Genomic DNA, 21,591 nt, shown 5'->3' on the forward strand with positions numbered 1-21,591 from the left:
ATCCCACCCACTGTCTCACAGAGAACCCCTCCCCTTGCGCGCACCTTCCATCTCTCCTCCAACCACTTACCAGCTCTCCAGTCCATCATGAATAAACATGCATTTTAATAGTACATGGTACCTTTCAGTCTACTGTGAGGTTCAGTTGGGGAATATTGACAGGTGGTCCGTAAATCCCAACTAATCCGGTAAAAGGGACGTTTTGCGTCTTCTGTGTCTTTGGGAAGACCATGGCTCGCGCCAGGATATATCGGGAGTCACTGCTGGTGATTTTATTGCAAATCGTCCTAATTTGCTCCGCTCAGGTAAATCACAAATTATTTTCTTCTCCAATGGTTCACACCGATTTGTTTGCCAGCCACTGGTTTGTATGACAGGCATGTATGACTGCTTTTCTTGAGATTATATTGTCCTGTGTTATTGGGATAGAATTTCCCATGGATGGGATAGGCTGGGATGGGATGCTCAGACTCCCAAATGTTTTGAAACACACCTTCTATGCATTTACAGATTCGTTGAATCATATAGTTTACAAATACATTACCATAATATGCCTATTGATTAGTGGACTATTTCTTTCTTTTGTAAATAGCTGCATGATTTAGAGGTGTGTGTGTAGGGCAAATAACATAACAGCTGCCTGTGCTGACATATGGATCCAATAGGTTGGAATCTCAACAAAAATATTCTCAACATATGTAGTTACATAGAGTGGTCCCTTGTATAGTGGATAAAGGCTTGTGGTTTTCTTTTCTTGACCTTTCTGCCCACAAAAAGACTAGTTTCACACAATGGAGCTCTTTGTGTGAGGTGACCAAAGCACCGCCATCAGCCATGATTTGGAGATACATTTCAGTAGAGGCTCTTTAAACAATTTTGTGTATTTATCTACAGAGGGGCCCGGTCGGTCCCAGAGGCCCCGCAGGACCCCTTGGTATAGCAGGCGTGCCTGGAGTCGACGGCATTGATGTGAGATATCTTGATTTCATATTTTATTGTTTATTTGTGTCATTTCAGGCTTCAGACTTATCTGTTGTACAGACCTGGTACAGACCAACATTAATTGTGTTTTTCTGTCATTTTCAACCTATAGTGGAGTTTTACATCGTTATTAAATAAACATTCCTTTTTTCCTCTTTCATTTCAGGGAGACAGAGGGGACGATAACTTCATAGAAGGCGGCCCTGTGAGTGCACTATCATTTCCTTTGCCATAACCTACCAATAAATGGTTAATACATTTTAGCATGGTATTGAAATGGTCACTCTGTTCCCAGGGTCCTGATGGGGAAGACGGCAAACCAGGAACTCCCGGAACAGCCGGCCTACCAGGGGCAGACGTAAGTTACACAGAATACACACATTTACAACAGTTTATTATTCATACTCCCCAAGCAGGAAACCTTAGTACAAAATCAGATAACAGACTCCACTGAGTCTACTGAACATCTGTAACTTCTGAAACTCAAGGGACTGAAAATCTGTGGTACTACTGCTGTGTGAGTCGTTTATATTGGCTCCTGAGCAAAAGGTTTTGGGGGGGGGAGAGAATCAGTGGGATACATCAACCTGGGTATTTAGGGGAGAGAGGAGAATGCTTCAAATAGCTTCCTGACTGAAACAGAGAAACGGAGGTATTTTTGTGTGAGTCAGGGGGTGCAGGGGATTCGGCCGCCCAGTGATGGCTGATAGGGAAGAACTGTATGCTGGGAAAGGTGGAACAGAAGGGCCACAGTGTGTGTGCTGTCCGTTTGGGCGATAATGCTGAATACAGAATGGCTTATCAGATGAACTGCTGACTGCTGTGTGTCTGGCAGAGTTGGTAGTGTCCAGGTGTGTTGAGGTATGCACTCGTTTTGGCTGGGTAGCTCCCTATTCTCTTTTGTTTAGTGAATAGTGATCATATTTTTAGGAACAGCAAATACCTTGATAACACTGACTTCAAGTAGTCAACTATCATCCATTTTTTCTGTTTCTCTGTCCATAACTGGAGTCCTGATTTGAATGATTCCGGATTTCTGTTGTTTGTTGCCTGCCAAAGCTATTGACTAGTTCGAGAGCAGTAGTAGTTCCTTGATCTTGAGAGGATAGTTCAGAGCGTCTTCTCTTTTCAGTCCATTGATTCAAGCTTGGCGGAGGACTAGTTAGACTAATTAAGTGACCTATGGTTTATGTAGGTGGTGGAAGAGGGGAGGGGCTAAACAGTGTGAGAGAAGACACACCTCCATTTTAGTCTTATAATTGCTAAATTACTGTACAGGAAACATGTAATCCATGAAAGGTCAATGATGAAAATATGCAATGGTTTAGTTAGTACATTGTTTAGTTAGCGCATTGATCACATACTGTGTAATGTATTATCGTCAAGATACAAAGTGGAATATAAGAGTTGTCTCAATTGAGATGCCTTCCATAATTTGTCGAAATCTTGTTCATAGATTATAGATTTGGATTACAAACCTTCCTTTGTGTTTATCAAACGCAAATTGAATTAAGGAAATCAGATTTATAGTAGTATTGCCTTGAAGTAAGGCAACCCTGTTACTAATGGTGATCTCAGAGTGTACTGTGTCAGCAACTCAGTGTTGGAACAGTTCCATTTCAAATCAATTCATTTCAGGAATGGAGGAATGGATGGATTGTTTCTAATGAATATTTTCACAATCATGTCCTTTTGTAATTTCCCAGGAGTCTCATTGAATACTTGTAAAGAATAAGATATAGAATATCACACTAAGAAGGGGTAGCAGACCATAAAATTAGCTCTTTAACTGGAGGGCATAAGACACGTATTGAAGTTTTATATTGTTTACTCATGGACGTTCATATTTCTGTGTGGTTGATATAAGCTTTGTTTTCTCTATAGGGTGCCACTGGACCTGTTGGAGATCTCGGCCCAGATGGGCCTCCTGGACCAAAAGTATGTTTTCTTTATTTGAAATGAAATGTATCCATAACCTTCCTATCTGTCTAATATCTATATTGCTGAAATATAATGCATATACACTCTCAGTACTCAGTGTGTGGAGGCTGGTCAGAAGAGTATGAATGAGAAAATATCAGTATGATCCAAAGCAATGAAAGGTTGAGATTGTTTCGCTGCCATGTTATTGTCATCACCAACCATTTTGTGTGCTTCTCTATCAGGGTGAACCCGGAGAGGCTGGGGAAGTCGGGGAGATTGTAAGTAAACATGGTTTACTTACAATGTATTAATAACTAAATGTATTAATATAATTTATGTATAATAGGGATGTAGTAGGGGTATTGTCCATTATGACATAGCCTATGGCAATCGTGCAGAAATGACCAAACATCATCTGAAAGGGATCGACCTCACTTGTTTCAATGGATTATTACATTACCATAAGGATGGGACCATCCCCTCCAAGGACTTGTCTTACCCATCCACTGAAATGACTGGAAATCTGGAATAGGCTACTCCCTTTCAAGGACCAAGTAACGAAAGGATACACCCATAAAATTGTCTAATGCTTCGTTCATAATCAAGTGGGAAGGTGGTAATTATCAGTTGTGGATTTATAAATACAAGTTGGGTGCATTCACGTTTTTGGAAATACCATCAAACATGGGGCTCATTAGAAGGCTTGTGATTGTTTTGTTCTTTTTTGCCCATAACAAGTATTTCTAGAGCTGCGTTCACTTTCTAAATTAAAAGGAAGATGAACAGTATAGATTTTCTATCAACAATTTGCATTTTTTTCTTACCATAAACAACAACTGCTGAAGATGCCGCCATGCTTGCTGTCTTTTTTCTTGACAAATGACAGCAGAGAGGTGCAAGTGACAAACTCGGAGCACGGGGATGATAGATGAGTTTCCCACTAGTAATTGCCAGTGGATTTTTCACAGTTGTATGCTGGTATTTACGGAATTATGAGATGTTGTGAACTCGGCATAACACACCTTTATAAGTATTGTACACAGACACCCATTGGTTGATCTGAAATCATTTATGACATAAATACGCCCACCTAGGATATGACACTTATAAGGATACAATATCTATTTAAGGGTATGACATACTATAAGGACTGATTTATTGAAACTGCATTGTTTCAAATTGTAAATTGTATTACTGTACCCTTGATACTGCATCGATTAACTTGTTTATACAGAAAAATGCAACTTTACCTCAATTTTACACCATCAAGTCTCTCCATGAATGGGGGTAGAAGCTGTTAAGAAGCCTTTTTGACCTAGACTTGGCGCTCCGGTATCGCTTTCTCTGCATTTAACATTTACATATAAGTCATTTAGCAGACGCTCTTATCCAGAGCGACTTACAAATTGGTGCATTCACCTATAATATCCAGTAGAACAACCACTTTACAATAGTGCATCTAAATCTTTTAAGGGGGGGGGGGGGTTAGAAGGATTACTTTATCCTATCCCAGGTATTCCTTAAAGAGGTGGGGTTTCAGGTGTCTCCGGAAGGTGGTGATTGACTCCGCTGTCCTGGCATCGTGAGGGAGCTTGTTCCACCATTGGGGTGCCAGAGCAGCGAACAGTTTTGACTGGGCTGAGCGGGAACTGTGCTTCCTCAGAGGTAGGGAGGCGAGCAGGCCAGAGGTGGATGAACGCAGTGCCCTTGTTTGGGTGTAGGGCCTGATCAGAGCCTGAAGGTACGGAGGTGCCGTTCCCCTCACAGCTCCGTAGGCAAGCACCATGGTCTTGTAGCGGATGCGAGCTTCAACTGGAAGCCAGTGGAGAGAGCGGAGGAGCGGGGTGACGTGAGAGAACTTGGGAAGGTTGAACACCAGACGGGCTGCGGCGTTCTGGATGAGTTGTAGGGGTTTGATGGCACAGGCAGGGAGCCCAGCCAACAGCGAGTTGCAGTAATCCAGACGGGAGATGACAAGTGCCTGGATTAGGACCTGCGCCGCTTCCTGTGTGAGGCAGGGTCGTACTCTGCGAATGTTGTAGAGCATGAACCTACAGGATCGGGTCACCGCCTTGATGTTAGTGGAGAACGACAGGGTGTTGTCCAGGATCACGCCAAGGTTCTTAGCACTCTGGGAGGAGGACACAAGGGAGTTGTCAACCCGTGATGGCGAGATCATGGAACGGGCAGTCCTTCCCCGGGAGGAAGAGCAGCTCCGTCTTGCCGAGGTTCAGCTTGAGGTGGTGATCCGTCATCCACACTGATATGTCTGCCAGACATGCAGAGATGCGATTCGCCACCTGGTTGTCAGAAGGGGGAAAGGAGAAGATTAATTGTGTGTCGTCTGCATAGCAATAATAGGAGAGACCGTGTGAGGATATGACAGAGCCAAGTGACTTGGTGTATAGCGAGAATAGGAGAGGACCTAGAACAGAGCCCTGGGGGACACCAGTGGTGAGAGCACGTGGTGCGGAGACAGATTCTCGCCACGCCACCTGGTAGGAGCGACCTGTCAGGTAGGACGCAATCCAAGCGTGGGCCGCGCCGGAGATGCCCAGCTCGGAGAGGGTGGAGAGGAGGATCTGATGGTTCACAGTATCAAAGGCAGCAGATAGGTCTAGAAGGATGAGAGCAGAGGAGAGAGAGTTCGTTTTAGCAGTGCGGAGAGCCTCCGTGACACAGAGAAGAGCAGTCTCAGTTGAATGCCCAGTCTTGAAACCTGACTGATTAGGATCAAGAAGGTCGTTCTGAGAGAGATAGCAGGAGAGCTGGCCAAGGACGGCACGTTGAAGTGTTTTGGAGAGAAAAGAAAGAAGGGATACTGGTCTGTAGTTGTTGACATCGGAGGGATCGAGTGTAGGTTTTTTCAGAAGGGGTGCAACTCTCGCTCTCTTGAAGACGGAAGGGACGTAGCCAGCGGTCAAGGATGAGTTGATGAGCGAGGTGAGGTAGGGGAGAAGGTCTCCGGAAATGGTCTGGAGACCAGCAAGCAAGCGGTACCGGAGCTCCAAGTCTAGGTCAAAAAGGCTTCTTAACAGCTTCTACCGCCAAGTCATAAGACTCTTGAACAGCTAATCAAATGGCTACCTGGACTATTTGCATTGTCCCCACCCCACCCCCCATTTTTACGCTGCTGCTACTCTCTGTTTATTATCCATGCATAGTCACTTTACCTCTACCTACATGTACATATTACCTTGACTAACCGGTGCCCCTGCACATTGACTGTGTACTGGAACCCCCTGTATATAGCTTCGCTACTGTTATTTTATTGTTGCTCCTTAATTCTTTGTTATATTTTTATTTTATAAATTGTTTCTTAAAACTGCGTTGTTGGTTAAGGGCTTGTAAGTAAGCATTTCACTCTAAGGTTACCTGTTGTATTCGACGCAAAATTTGATTTGATTTAAATTCTCTTTTGTCTACCACAGGGCGAGGGACCTGATGGGACTGATGTGAGTACTTAACCATTTTCCCCATACCTGAATAAGGAAGAATGTATTTAAATACAAGATAATTCAGTACATTAGCACTGTGTCATGTCCTTTTTGTTTCACTGACAGGGAGCAGCTGGTGCACAAGGGTTGGTGGGCGAGCTTGGCAAAGTCGGAACCCCGGTGAGTACTGCCTTTTTAACATTTAGAAAATTATGGCTAGGTACACAGGGCATCCAACTGTTTCAATATCTTATTATATTGCAGTTAATACAGTGATATTGACTTCTACTTGTTAAATGATTGCATTCGTTCACCTGTAAACATATTATTATTATTATTATTCACAGGGATCACAGGGCAGGAAGGGGCCAGTTGGGCTTCCGGGACCTGCAGGGCCCAGGGTAAATATATTTATTTTCATGATGAATTAGTTCCATATTAGTGTTGTCATCCTTAGTACAGTAGGACACCACATGTGAGTCCCATGTGATGTAATAGCGGCATAGTTCTGTGTGCCATGAAAAGTATCAAAGGGGAGACAGACCATTTACAGCATCCTGTACATTTTTAAGAGCACTGCAACAACCAGCCTGTATGACAACCAGCCCGTTTCGCTGACAATAACTTCAAAGACTGAAATGTCATTAAAATGGCGTTTTTCTCTTTTTCTCCCCAGGGTCTTCCTGGCGTGTATAAGGGGGAAGACCTGGTAAGGCGTTCACAAGTTTCCTTTAAGGGCACCACAGCTATGCATGTGTACCCTGATGCTGATGATGGGGAACTTTTCAGCAGAGCCCTCCTGTGGCAGGGCTCTTAGATGACCTCAAATAGGCTTTACTTGTGTTTTTCAGTGTCCCAATGCCTGTCCTTCTGGTCTTAATGGATATTCTGGCCTCCCAGGCATGAAGGTGACTGTATAACAAATACTCATACTATACTATGGTTTCTCATTGATACTAATATACTATAGATGTTGATGCTGTATCTTGTAACATTATATGGTTTCTCTTTAGGGCCACAAAGGGGTAAAAGGAGAGTCTGGTGAGCCTGGAAAGCAAGGACACAAGGTAACGTCTCCCTCTTTTCACCCAGATAAATTACCAACAACTACAATAAGGTCAATAATAATGACTGTGACATTTGTTTGATGTTTTCTACAGGGAGAAGAAGGAGACCAGGCAGGAGAGGGCGAGATGGGAGCTCAAGGGCTACCAGTAAAATATTTTAATATTTCTCTCACAAATCTGTATCAATATGAATGTGTCATTCACAATGTGGCTATGATACATGTATTTTTTTATTGAAATTGTCTTCTCTCTCTCTCTCTCTCTCTCTCTCTCTCTCTCTCTCTCTCTCTCTCTCTCTCACACACACACTATTATCTCTCACACACTATTCTCTCTCTGCTGAGTGATTTTAGGGCCAAGGGGGACCCAGGGGAATAACAGGCATGATGGGCCTCAAAGGTGACAGGGTAAGGGTCATGAGGTCACACATTGCTTGACATCATAGGATGCCCAAGATGAGCGATGTACTGTATATTGCTGCCATCCTCAGTGGGTCTAATATTGCTGTAGAAATTACTTCAGCTTGGCCTGTTTCAGCACTGCCAAACCTCAACATCCCAGAACTTATGTTTGAGCACACTAGTAAATGCATTAAAAAAAAACGTATATTTGACATCTGAAATGTGTTTGATAACAGGGACCACGTGGAGCGTTTGGAGATCTCGGTCCCCAGGGAATTCAGGGTGGCTCAGTAAGTGCCTGTCTTATTTTAACACTGTGACGTTCACCTCTTTTTCACCATGACCTCTTTTCCACTACTCACATTACAGTAACATCTCAACTTGTATTCTACTATTTTGGTTTAAGAAATGTGTTTTTCGTTTTAGGGTGACGTGGGCCAAAGAGGAGTAGTGGGCGAGACTGGACCAAATGGTGGTCAAGTAAGTACTAAAACATCACACCATCATACAAATATATTATCACTGTTATATCATCATTATTATTATTACTGTTATATTATCACTGCAGAACAACAGAGCAGATGGTCATTCACTTTCAAAAGCAAAAACCTGCCGCCAATTCATACAGGTGCACTCTATCTATCAAATAATGTACAGTAGAAAGACTTTTACTCACTGTGTGTTGTTTTGCAGGGGGCCCGAGGGCCACAAGGAATAAGGGGCCTTCCAGGGGGGAAAGGGGAGCCTGTAAGTATTGTACACACCACAGCCTTACTAAATCTGATTTATTATCGACTAACATCTCATCTATGACATCTATGACGTTACACACAGCATGAGCTTATGTTCATGGACTCCATACAGCTGACTCAATACACATGCCATGAAGCTAATCTTCTTTGTTAACGCTCAACTTCCCTGTTCTTTCTCCCTTGGACAGGGTCTTGCTGGGCCCGATGGACGTGAAGGAATTCCCGGATTGCCAGCATCTAAGGTACAGCTCAAACTGCTGTTCAAAGACATAGACTAAATGAGGATGTACACACAGGAAATAAGTAAGATTGACAAGCTGTTGTTTTTTTCTCTATCATTTTAAGGGTATTACTGGGAAAGTTGGCAGTCCAGGTGATGCTGGGCTCCAAGGACTTCCTGTAAGTGTGACCTCTGACCCCTAGCATCTCTGATTCATCATATCCATTCTACATTTGTATTTGTTTGGGTTTGTTTGGTTGTTCATTTGTTTTGATGTGATTCTCGCCATAGGGTTTGCCAGGCGCTTATGGTCCAAAAGGACAAAGTGGCGAGATGGTAGGGGAATATTTTAAATGTATGAATAAAACCAGCTATTGACCATACAGTAAATTAATCTCTATTATAGGGAATCTTATGTTTTCCTCTCTTTGTTACTAGGGTAACTCTGGCGACCCAGGTTCTGTAGGACTAATGGGGTCTCCTGGGAAATCGGTAAGTCAAGAGAAATTCTATTGATAAAAATTAAATCACATTAATTGACAGTGATGAAACAAAATACTTTGATACAGTATACATAATATCCCTTTCATACTTGCACCAGTAGCATGAAAGATCTCATGGTGACTTGCTTTGTTTACAGGGGGAACGTGGCGAGCAGGGAGAAGTAGGACCTGTCGGAGCAAGAGGTGGACCAGTGAGTATGTTCTATAGTTATATGTGATTCACTGTGAGAAAGCCATCCATGTTAAAACACTATCAAGTTGGATTACTCTTTTCAAGGTCTACGAACTTCAGCAGTTTGAATAAATGATCTGGAACTGTGTGATTTGGCAACCGTTTTAGGGTTAGGGAATTAGGGCTAAAGGTGTGAGCTAAATAACTGAACAATAGAATTAACAAGATCAGCACAAAGCATTTGAACTCTATTGCCACGCACAACCTTTGCTCTATTATTCTATAAGCATTGTTCAACAAGCTCAGAACTTCATGTGATTCATTCGGGAAGGTCTTGGACTACAAGACTGTAATAAATCTGCACCTGCGCCACAATTGCTTCTCTATAACTTCCTATTCTTCTTCTCTTATTTCACTGTAGGGTGAAAGAGGAGTGCGTGGCCCAGACGGACCTGCAGGGGCACCAGGACCCAGGGTAAGTCAACAGCCCAACAGACCATTATAACTGACATACTCATAGCCCCAAAACAAGCCCATTATATGTATCCTGAACCACAATGAATAAAGCATTTGACAATTTCTCGTAAACATCCATACAAGTACCATGGTATGAACCATGATTATCAAACTGACCAATGAACTTGAAACATACACATGAACTAGGCTAAGATGCTGGTGAAATCTGTAACCTGGGTAGTAAATAGGTGGAAGACTAGAGGGAGTTGAGCATCTTCTGCACAAGAATGATGGGAAAAGCCAGGGGAAGTGATGACCAAGTGTCCAAGCACAGAACCCTGTGGTGCTCCAGTCATCAGACTTTGTTGTGAGAAAATGCAAGGATTGGTAAGGTAAGATGCAGACAAGGAAATATCGAAGTGAAGCCAGTTCAATTCGGAATACAGAACAGGATTTTGTGGTTTGCAATGTGATGGATTATGATGCTACTGTGATGGGGAAAGAAGAGGAAGACAAGAACATGATGAAGATGGTGTGAAAGAGGAGGAAGAAGAAAACAAAGAGTATGAAATAAATGACCTTTTTAGGATCATGTGCTGTGTGGCAAGAACAAAGTCGATGCTGGTCTCTCAACATTTACTAGGGTGGCCATTAAAATGACGTTGATATAATTGTATATGTAATTATTTATGCTTACTTTCCTCATATGTTATTTTCATTACAATGCCTTTCCTGCCCTACCTTTCCTGGAACTACGACACCTCAGAGTGCAAATAACACAAGCCGCCCCCATCCATACCAACAGTCTTTTGCTATTTATATATGACATAACATCAGTATAAACAATGCACTGAGTGTACAAAACATTATAAACACCTGCTCTTTCCATGACATAGACTGACCAGGTGAATCCAGGTGGAAGCTATGATCCCTTGATGTTCTTTGTTAAATCCACTTAAGGCAAAACGGGGTGCAACTCAATAGTAGGAAGGTGTTCTTAATGTTTTGTACAGTCAGTGTATATTGCTATTATCTGGTATCATTCCATACATATACAATTTAACATTGGCGTCGTTACCATAGCAACCATTCAGCTCAACCAAGCTGAATACCAGTGACTAAGAGCAAACCCACTCCAAGCAAGTGGAGCCGTATGCTCTCTCATATTGAGAGTGGCAGCCCTTTTTAAGCCTCCAGAGTGCAGTAATACTGTAATCCGCTGATGAGGGGGCATGAATGGAGTCCTGTTACACTGGTCCATGGGCCCAGGGGTATTTCTTCAGAGAGGAGGATTCAGGCCAGGAAAATAAGCTGAAAAGGCCTGAAAGAACCCTCTGTTTCCCAGGAATTCCTTAAACCAGTCGGCCGAGGGTATGCCACAATCAGTACCCACACTTCCAAAACATCTCATGGAGTGTGTCCCCAATAACCTTTCCAGCTCACCCCCGTTTAGACGTTTTTTTTCCAGCTAAAAATATTTTTGGGTGCAAATGTAGTCAGCTGAAGGCAATGGGGGAGGTTGGGTGCGTTGCACAGGCAATCCACTGTGTTTGAGTTTAAGTGTGTGTGTATGTATATATATTTATTTCCTTTTTACAGGGAGGTAAAGGGGATCTCGGGCTTCCTGGTTTGCCTGGCCCTGCCGGCCTGGTTGGACAGAATGGAGACAGGGTAAGGAATATAAAAGGTACCACAAAAGCAGAAGCAGAAATACATGTGTAAAAGCAAAATATAATGTTCATTTTCCTATCTCTCCAGGGTGGAGTCGGTTTGACCGGTGCTCAAGGAGAACAAGTAAGTTCTATCAATACCATCTCAACTGACCGAATAGTACATTGCTGCATAAGGGAGGTGACCATATTCTATGTAGCCATCAAATTATGGAAGAAGATGAATGGAGTGAATTCAAATGAGTAACATCAAGCACTAGGAGCTACCAGAATAGTACAGAAGGCCCCACCAAGGCCTACTTGGGATGGATACATGTTAATGATCCTGTAAGACATGTGTTTTCTCTAACAAAGACATTTCTACTCATTGATTTAGGGAGAAGCAGGTTCAGAGGGCACAGCGGGAGACAGAGGGGACTTTGTGAGTAAATACATAAAGAAAAAACGTTGCTGTGCCCAACATTTGTTTTTTAAAGTAAAAGAGTACTGATTCTGTTTTATTATAGGGTGATGAAGGGGAGCCAGGAGAGAAAGGATCGGTGAGTCCAGTTTATAGCACTGCTTACTGCTACAGCTCTCTGTTGACATGGACTAGGCCAATTATGTCCAGTACACATAATGTGATACCTGTTCGTCCCAAAATCATGGAGGACTCATCATGATTAGATCCCACAACTTTATACCGCTGTCTAATACTAGAGGTCACGTACAAGTGAGCGTCATCATTTTTCATTACTGAATCACTTCACAGTGTTTGCGCCATGCCAAAAGAAAGCCTTGCACACTGTAGGACTACATGCCTGAAACACATGATCCTAGACCTAGACAGACAGCATTGTCTATCCTCCCAATGGTGCAGTCTGGGTAATCCAATTTTACCTTTTGTTTTGAATGAATGCTGAATGCCATTGTGTCGCGCTCTGTCGCTGTTTTCAGACGGGCAGACCAGGAGAGACTGGAAACAAAGGGCTGGAGGGCGGCCGGGGCATACCAGGCCCAGAGGGCAAGCCGGGCCAACCTGGACCACGTGGTATGCAGGGAGACAGAGGGGTGCCAGGACTGCCAGGGACACAGGGGCCAGCGGTAGGCCCTTTAACAATTAACCAGATCTGAGGGCCTGAAACAGAGCAGGAGTAGAAAAAGAAATGTTTCTTAGTACTGCACTCATATGGAGTAGACTGGAGGAGACAGCAGAATTCACATGATGTCTTTGCCCTGTGTTAAAGACACGCTCCCGAACTTTGGCGTCTACTAAGTATTTTTTAAACCTCCTGTTTTGGGCTGTATGTGTCAATGTGTAGTTTATACATGCATAATTTACGAGAATGACTATTTTACCTCAATTAGTCACGAAATCCCTCGTTTGAAAGCGACTGTTTTTCTGGAAGCTGTGCTGCGCCATTTTCCCTACATATTCCCCCATGTGGGCCAGCCCCCTAGCAATTTCAGTTCTAGCCAATGATCTTTAGCCCCTCTCCATTTGAGTGACAGCTAGCAAGAGGCACACACAGCAGAGCGAGAGAGAGATCATTGACGTGTTGCACATATCTGCACATATGTGACACAGTAGGCAATTTTCGTGGACCACTTTTGGCCCATGAGCGCTACATTCAGACCTACTGGCTAAAGAGTTTACCAGTGAATCTCTTTAAGTATGTCCATGGGTTAAGACATTTCATGAAAAAAAAGCCTGTGTAGCTAGCTATGAATAGCATTAGTTACCGGTTAACACCACAATTCTCTCAATAACCACCTGTTTTCCCAGGGGAAAAAACCAAGCGATACACACATCACACAAGTTTGCATGAGGGTAATGCAAGGTAAGTCATGATCATTTTCATATCAAACTCTTATCCATTTGATATTGACCATTACTGAACCCATCACATTTGATAAGGCAGGTCCATAGGTTTCATTGAACTGACCCCCCCATCCTTTTCCCTTCCTGTGCCACAGAGCAGCTAGCCCAGCTAGCAGCCAGCCTGAGGAGGCCTGAGGCAGGCATCTCTGGACTGCCAGGTCCCCCTGGCCCCCCTGGTCCTGCAGGCCCCTCCGGAGAGAACGGCTACCCAGGACTGGACGGGGCCAGAGGACTGCCAGGTCTCAAAGGACCTCCAGGGCTACTGGGTCGCAAAGGGCCCAAAGGTGAGGTCCTGGGTCTCTAAAGATGGTGGAAATATATCCTAAATGTAATATTATGGCCTAGTTTGTTAAGACAATGACAAGTTGGTTGAAGCAGGCTGGTAGCAGTAGTATAAGTGATCTCCATTTGAATAATTAGGATTGTTTGTGCAATCACAAGTGAAGTTCACTACAGCCATCCTGCATCGCTAAACGTTACTTTAATTGATGATAATGTATACGTTCTGCGTAGGTGACACGGGCGACAGAGGAGACAGAGGACCCACAGCGAGAGGGGATAAAGGAGCACCTGGAGCACCCGGTCTACCAGGTAAAGATATCAGTCACAAGAGTATTATAAGGCTACATGCACCCACCTTAATAATGAAGACTATAGCCATAAACACTATGCTAACCGAATATGCGCCAAGTCTCTATATGCTCAGCTATAACATGGTTCGCTAGCTATTTAGTAGTTCCACATTCATGTACAAATCTCAACCGGCCACTCTATCCACAGGTGATCACGGTAGAGCCGCCTATGGCACAGACGGCCGCGACGGCGAGAGAGGGCCACGCGGCGTTCCCGGTATTCCCGGCGTTCCAGGGCCTCCTGGTCGTCCTGGCCTCAATGGCTACTGCGAGTCGTCACAGTGCATCCTTCCTATGGTGGCGTCACCGATATCGGCAAAAGATTCCAGCATGAAAGGGCCAAATGAGGAATAAGATGTGAGTCGGAGACCCAACAGGTCCCTGAACTTAGGGGCCACAGGGGCCAAACTATTGAGAGACTAATGGAGGAACTAACGCGCCACGGAAGATCAGGGTTGGGGTCAATTCCATTTCATTTCCGTCAATTCAGGAAGCAAACTGAAATTCTAATTCAAAAATGTTTCTCATTGAAAAGCAGGAAATGGAATTGAACTGGAATTTCAGTTAATTTCCTGATTTGAATGAATTCAAATTGAAATTAGATGAAAATGTACCCCCAACCCTGTGGAAGAAACATTACTTTGTTTGATGTGTTTTGACTGTTTGTTTGTATTTTGTTTTATTGTTTTGTTATACCCTTCTAAAATACATTTCAGTATTCCTTAGCTCTTGGAACACCCCTATCCCTCTGACAAAGTTTAGCTTTTTTTTTTTTTTTTTACCTCAGCTCTAGCTTTTGCCATCTTTGCACTGTAAAATAAAAAGACCATTACATTTTTTGGGCAAACTAATTGTGATTTTATTGGGTACTGTAGGCTTGGTGTTTTGTTAAATATGAACCAAGTTAAAACCAAAACAGACCAGACTAACTGTGCTTTAAGCGACAATGTACCAACCTTTTTTAATTCACAGAATTCTGTATGTTTATGTATTTGTGTCAATACCGAACTTTCATACAAATTACCGGTATACTGTTGGTTCAATGACTTTCATTTGTTTGCAAGTATCTTTGTTGCATATCCACTCACCATCCCCTATGCTTTGTCTTCCTGATGTAGGATTTTCTTTGTCATGATGACTGTTTTTGTGATGGGAGAACTAGGACGGCAGTGTTGTTTGAAGACATATGTAGAAATTGTATATGCCATTCTTATTTATTATAAAGGAGGTGACATCAAAGGTTGTACAAAAGAGAAAATAAACACATTTTGATAAAGTCTTGCATGTTTTGTATGAACGACTACAACGAAAATCCAGCAACATGTTTTTCAGCTAATTTCACACATCTCCAGTAGGCCTTATAGAGACATTTTCTGAGGCATGCAGAGTTCTACAGACTGGATGGCCTGTGGGTACAACTATAGCCACAAGGTGACACTAACAAGCTTGACTGTCACCAGATCCAGGGTGTAACCAACAGCCATTTAACAAAATATCTCCACAAAAGGATTTGATTAATTTGCTGAAAATGCTGTTTGTCTTTGTGCATTAGACTGTAGTTTTCCTACGCAGAAGAAGATTCTTGTTATCAAGTATGCCTTGAGGGACATGTAACAGGGTAGGGGAGGGTTGAATCAGTAAATTACTCACCTGTAATTGAGCCCACGCTTCTCATTTAAACCAAATGCAGTTAAGTATACCTTAATTATGGCATGTGTCACTAAATGTATTAAACTTACATTATCAGTTTCAAGCAGTTTCCTGTGGGAAAACCTCTCCCATGACTCTGCACGGCTTGTTTTTTGGGGGATATTCTGGCATAATTATTTTATTAGCTGAATTTGTTTCTCATGATCTTCTATGAAACAGTATGTAAACTTCCTCTTTCTCTGCCACGGTTCCAGTCAGCAGTCCCATAGACAGATCTGACTCTTTGTTAGTGCCAATGCTGGTACTACAGGCAGAACAAGCTCACTGGGACAATCCATTAAACCAAACAAGGCCAATGTATTATAGGCATTATAGGCCTTCACTAATGGGAGTTCAGTAGGATATTAAAGTGCATTAAATGCCATTCAAAACCAAGTTTTCAGTGTATCATTTTAATGTACTCTCACAAGTTGGTGAACAGTTACAATTTGTCGCTCACGGTACTAAAACACACATCCATTGATAGTATAAATAGCCAACCTAACAATACACATTTTCAAATACATAAATCATCAAGTATCCAAGTATTAAGTTACGCACATCAAAATAAAAAGGCATACAAAATATCGCAGACATTGAAGTCCAGTTTCAAAGCGAAAAACACAAATCACATTTCAGACATGGCAGTAATTAATCAACAAGGTTTGATAAGAGAAAATAAAAAAATAAAAAGGTCCCAGACTTTCAATAAACAAATATTGCAACAATTAAGCATTTCATATTAAAAATAGTTACTGAAAGGACTTAAGTGTGTAGACGTCCTGCACAAGACAAAGGCAACATTCTTTTGTTCCAAGTAAAAAAATGAAAGACCTTTTCTAATGTAGTGGATGACAAACCCACTCGATTGCCTTTTTGTTCCATTTTAATTGTAAGGCATTTCAAGTTTTAACCATGTGGAGGAAGGCATACATCTTTCTATTCAGTATCGAACTGAATCATAAAATTTAAAGGGATACCTAACTACTCATGTTAAATCATCGGTACAGTACTTTTTAAAATATTTTTTAAAGTAATAAGCACCCTTGCCAATTAAAACCTTGGGATGTGTTCAACATGTATAAACCAACATCTGGAGGGTCACAAAATTACTTCACTGGCTGTGCTCCTTTCCAAATCTAAGGACACACATAGAGAACACTCACTCACTGTCACTTGTTCACAAACTAACCTCTTTATTGACACTTTTTAATTGAGAAGGGAAAACTTTAATTATTTGAGAATGAATTTCCAATGGAAATACTTCAACACAATGGATTTACTAAGAAAAAACAAGCCTGCCAGGTAGATAAGATAAAGAAATGAATGTATTTTATAGGGGCATTGTTGGCATGGACTATGAGTTAGTTTTACTACTGGATGCAGCAGTTGTTGCGGTGGCCGTTGGAGTCTTTGAAGCGCAGGCGCATCTTTGGACGATACTTCTCCAGGTAGAAAAGCTGCTTGCTGTTGAACGCTCCGCGACGCTTCCTGTTACGAGAGAAAATACATTGTCATTTCACATTATCTAAATTGCAGGTCAGTGATATTAATTTAAAACAGTGGGTTTTATAGATTAGCCTCCCTTTTTGAATGAAATTACCCACTGTTACAATGTACTTACACTGTACTAAGGGTTAAGGTACATATAATGCAATTTCAACTTCTCAATTGCAGCTCAGTTTGATTCTTTCAAAACAATGCGTTTTAGCCTCCATTTTAAAATGCTGCAGCTACAGTATATAGAGATCTACATGAGTGTATTTGCATCAGACTTACTGCCGGATGAACTGGACAGCATCTTCATACTTCATCCCACATTCAATCAAAGCCAGGGCAACCATGACAGGGGCTCTAGGAGTACAACACAAAAAAAACTTTGGAAATACTCAGAACAAAAGTTGACAAAAGGCAGTTAGGGTTAGGGTACTATGGGACTTTTTAATACTGTGTATCATGGCTAATTGTTTTTTGGCATTCTTACCAAAGAACTAGCATCATCAATCTAACACAATTCTGAATATAAATACTTATTACATGTTTAAAAATCCTTGTTACAGGATTATAAATGTTTCTATACTAAGAGGGGAAATAAGAACACTAGTTTACCTCCCCAGGCCAGCTACACAGTGGACAGCAATGCAGCAACCAGGCTCCTCCCTAAACTTCGTCTTCAGGAGGTTCAACCAATCATCAACAATCTGGTTAGAGGGGGGAGCTCCATCATCAAACGCCCAATCCTATTGGTGGAGGAGGGGGAAATTAGTTCATCTGCCCTCTTTCTCAGAAACCAAAACAAAGATGGTAGTAAATAAGTGATGTTGAAGCTTACCAGAACCTGTATTCCCTCTTTCCCCACCAAGGTGGAGTCATAGGTGGCCTCACATACTCTCACAACGGTGGTCACTCCATACTTCTTCAGTTCCTGTAGTAGAATGTACTTTTATTTTCATATGATCTGCAACATATTCCATTGTACATTTGACATACTACACAGGGAAAACATTTATAGTTTCTAAACAGACCTTTTATACTATGGAAGAGAGGGACTACCTATGAGAATCCAGAACATTCATTACGTTTTATAACAAAATTAATTTCTGATATCGTCACTGTGTTAATGATGTGAGGGCTCACCTCAATGAATTTATTCAAGGTGGCATTGGTTGGATTGTGGGTAATGAGGAACCTCATGTTTTTGTAGGTGATCTCCACAGGGGCAGGTCGGTTCATACGCGCCATGGTGACAGACGAAAAAACGAGATCTTCCACAAAACAATCTAACAAAAACACTTATTTAGAGGGAATATCAACAAAATGTCAAACTATATTCCCGCAATAAAAATACACCGTGACCAGTGGGCTAAAGAAGGCTATGGGGCGAAAGGAGGTCGGATTTGGCAGAAAAAAGGGTGTGGACAACCAAAATCAAACCCCTTCTCCTCTGGGAAACAAGACAGGTTCCCCCTTGATTCTGACCAGGCGGAAGCCAACGAGGGCAGTGTGCAGCAGGTAGAGTTACCCCATCCAGGCTCGTTCTGCTGGTACGTTAGGAGGTGTCCTGATCCTGCCAACGTTTCAGATCCTCCTCCTGTGGGTCCAATGTGTTCGGAGAGGAGGTGAGTTCTGCTGTTCACTCGTCTGCATAGGCAGCTGCGTGCTGTGCCTGGCAGTAGTCCCCACTGCCCTTCAGAAACTCCATAAATGTGTGACCCAGAACACCACAGAACTGCTGCAAGAGAAAAGAGGGGGAGGGAGTAAGATAAGGCCTCTAAACTCAAGGGGGAAATGGCTAAAACAATTGAAAAAGAAAAGGTTATGGAAACACATAACTGCTGCTCTCTTTCAGCCCAGATCTAGTCTAACCATAGGTCTAATTTTATAGGTCTAACACGACTGCCAATGTGTGAAGGATGGATGTAGCTTACTAAGGCCAACAGTAGGTCGCTGCTCAACTCTCTACATATTCTTTATAATTGCATACAAAAAGCAGTAATATCTACATATTAGGCCTACTATATGCCTCGTTGACAGAAGGAAAGATTTGTTAGAATTTCAGCAAAGTTATTTTTGACACAAGCCATGTATAATTCCCTTAGCCCTAAGCATTGTATATGTTTTTCTCTGGCTGGTGCTCCAAATACTGTCTAAGAAGCTTGAAGTATGGATAGTTAATCCGATTTTTTTTCCGGCTGGAAAATAATGTTTTGTTCTGAACATTAGAGCCAAATTGGACCTTGAATTAAGAGACAATACAATGACGTCAAACCTAGACGTCTGTCCAACGACAAAACCCAAACAAACCGAAATTTACATAAGTATGATAAAAGAGGATTTCTATAAAACTGTCCTTTGTGAGGGCAGACTCGGCGCCATCACCGGTATAGAGGCCTCATAGCCGAGCACTTGTAAAATGTCCATTGAGATAGAGAAACACATTTTTTAATAGTGAGATATTTAGCGCCTCGTTTAAGTAAACTACAGTTAATTAAGGTAAGAATGATTATAGAAACTGTCAATGATATTGCTGACAAGTTCATAAGAAAAATGCGTAAATTTTATACGACGGTAATAGCTACGTCAAATGCTTCTCAAAGGCGCTCCAAAGGCAACCCACAACCTCGTTTTACTCGAATAAAATGTCAATCTAACGGCAAAGCCTATTTAATTTCGCATACACCTTTAACATACCGTTAATCACAGGAAAAACTCACATGTATCAATTTCACAAAGACAACATAGCATGTGTCGAAGAGGCCCGATATTTAACATTTGAAAAATTGAAGACCAGTTGATACAGAATTACAACACGAGTAGCTACAATGTAACAAAAATATTGCTTTATGAAAATTGACACTTACTGGGATATGCTTACTCATTGAAGATTGTAGCTTAATCATACAGCCGGTCCCTAAAAATAAGTAAATATATTAAATGGTTTTGCACCATGCAGTCTAGGCAATTCCTCCGTGCGGAGTCGGCGTCTACTCGACTAGTACGACGCAAGGCAAACGGGCAATCACTATTCAGAGCTCGAGCTCTCTCGAAACCCCACCCTAGAAAGCCTACAAACTGGGCATGTTCTCTGGGATCAAATTGTAGTCCTGCGCAAAAGAAGCCAACTCTTTATTCAGGTTTATTCACCTCTGTTTGAATACTTAAGGATTGCTGATTATTGACTACCTATATAGTGCTTATCATTTAGGGCTTCCACTAGCTTTCACAGCCACAAAGTCAAAATAAGATTTTTTTTTGATGCTTTTTGGTCTCAGTTTAAGGATTTGAGGGATAAGGTAATAAATACAAGTGTTTGACATGGGGGGAGGGGACCAGTAACTTTATGATCAAACTTTATCAGTGTAGCAGCAAAAGTCATTGGTCATCATACTTTAATCTGGTTTCCTTCAAATTTTATCCAATTGAATGAAAAACATGATTTTGTCTGTTCATGACCTATGAAGCCGAGAAATTGTATAAAATTGTTTATGACTTTGTGGCTATAGAAGCCAATAGTGTGCAACTGTAGCCCACAATTCGGGGGGTTCCTTCATGTGGACATTCCTGCATTTGCAGGAACCCCCACCCCCCTCGAGCATCCCATTGATTTCTGCATGAACACCCTGCCTTGAGCACCCCATCGGTTTCTGCATGAACAGACTTCTGGGAACGCTTGCGAAGCAGACCAGGCCGAGGTTTGAGAAGTCAATGAGTGAATGGAAAAATGTCTATTGGAGAAGCAGTTTCTGGCTATCTTCATACTGTACTGTCTTTTGTCTTCATGCTTGTGTGACTCTTCTGAATGTGGGTCAAAAGGGTCATAAAAGTTTTTCGCTCCTGCCTCCCGGAGTCCTCCTTGCTAGCTAGCAACACCGGTAGAGTGATCTTCGCTCCTGAATGCCGAACACCTGCCCTCACCATCATTAACAGAACTGCGGTAAAACAGTGCCCAACAATGGAAATGAATTTGGCGGTTGATCTACTTCTGTTCTGTAAATGGCACTGTGTGCTCTTTTCGAAGGATGGATCTCAGTCTTTTCAGGTCTATGGAATACGGGGGGTTGGGGGTGGTCTGCCGGGCATCGGGATGACAACCCAACTCGGGGTGAGGAGGGCTTTTAGTGGGTGGAATAGTGGGGACCAATTGGAGGTTTACTTAGTAGCAATGCAAATATCATGGTACAGCTATATAGACACTCAATTTTTATTGTGTCTCTCCAGTCCGGTGAGACCTGTTCCAGCTGCACGAGAAAAGCCTCCAGTGATAATCTATGGTCTGAAGCCTGTAGAGATGATCCATGGCACGAAGCCTCCAGTGATGATCCATGGC

At 42.3% G+C, this 21,591-nt stretch overlaps 2 protein-coding genes across 2 annotated transcripts; one reads left to right on the forward strand and one right to left on the reverse strand.

Annotated features, from left to right (window-relative positions):
• Nucleotides 1–71: 71 nt before the first annotated feature.
• On the forward strand, nucleotides 72–15,352 carry LOC115208709 (collagen alpha-1(IX) chain-like). Its single transcript, XM_029777009.1, has 32 exons — nucleotides 72–305; nucleotides 895–969; nucleotides 1,148–1,186; nucleotides 1,277–1,339; nucleotides 2,866–2,919; nucleotides 3,147–3,182; nucleotides 6,336–6,359; nucleotides 6,468–6,521; nucleotides 6,689–6,742; nucleotides 7,018–7,050; nucleotides 7,193–7,249; nucleotides 7,355–7,408; nucleotides 7,502–7,555; nucleotides 7,762–7,815; nucleotides 8,046–8,099; nucleotides 8,236–8,289; nucleotides 8,503–8,556; nucleotides 8,750–8,803; nucleotides 8,907–8,960; nucleotides 9,073–9,117; nucleotides 9,220–9,273; nucleotides 9,422–9,475; nucleotides 9,878–9,931; nucleotides 11,512–11,583; nucleotides 11,671–11,706; nucleotides 11,959–12,003; nucleotides 12,089–12,121; nucleotides 12,519–12,665; nucleotides 13,348–13,402; nucleotides 13,539–13,727; nucleotides 13,957–14,034; nucleotides 14,224–15,352. The coding sequence occupies exons 1-32, from the start codon at nucleotides 231–233 to the stop codon at nucleotides 14,427–14,429; spliced, it is 2,064 nt and encodes a 687-aa protein (XP_029632869.1). The 5' UTR covers nucleotides 72–230; the 3' UTR covers nucleotides 14,430–15,352.
• Nucleotides 15,353–16,161: 809 nt separating this feature from the next.
• LOC115208710 (protein tyrosine phosphatase type IVA 1) lies at nucleotides 16,162–20,288 on the reverse strand. The gene is made up of 6 exons (XM_029777010.1): nucleotides 20,126–20,288; nucleotides 18,402–18,996; nucleotides 18,097–18,189; nucleotides 17,874–18,004; nucleotides 17,544–17,618; nucleotides 16,162–17,255 (listed from the first exon to the last, which is right to left on the reverse strand). Exons 2-6 carry the CDS (start codon nucleotides 18,504–18,506, stop codon nucleotides 17,138–17,140), a joined length of 522 nt encoding a protein of 173 aa, XP_029632870.1. The 5' UTR covers nucleotides 18,507–18,996; nucleotides 20,126–20,288; the 3' UTR covers nucleotides 16,162–17,137.
• Nucleotides 20,289–21,591: the final 1,303 nt, after the last annotated feature.

The sequence above is a fragment of the Salmo trutta genome, chromosome 14, assembly GCF_901001165.1.
Source record: "Salmo trutta chromosome 14, fSalTru1.1, whole genome shotgun sequence".
NCBI classification, from domain to species: domain Eukaryota; kingdom Metazoa; phylum Chordata; class Actinopteri; order Salmoniformes; family Salmonidae; genus Salmo; species Salmo trutta.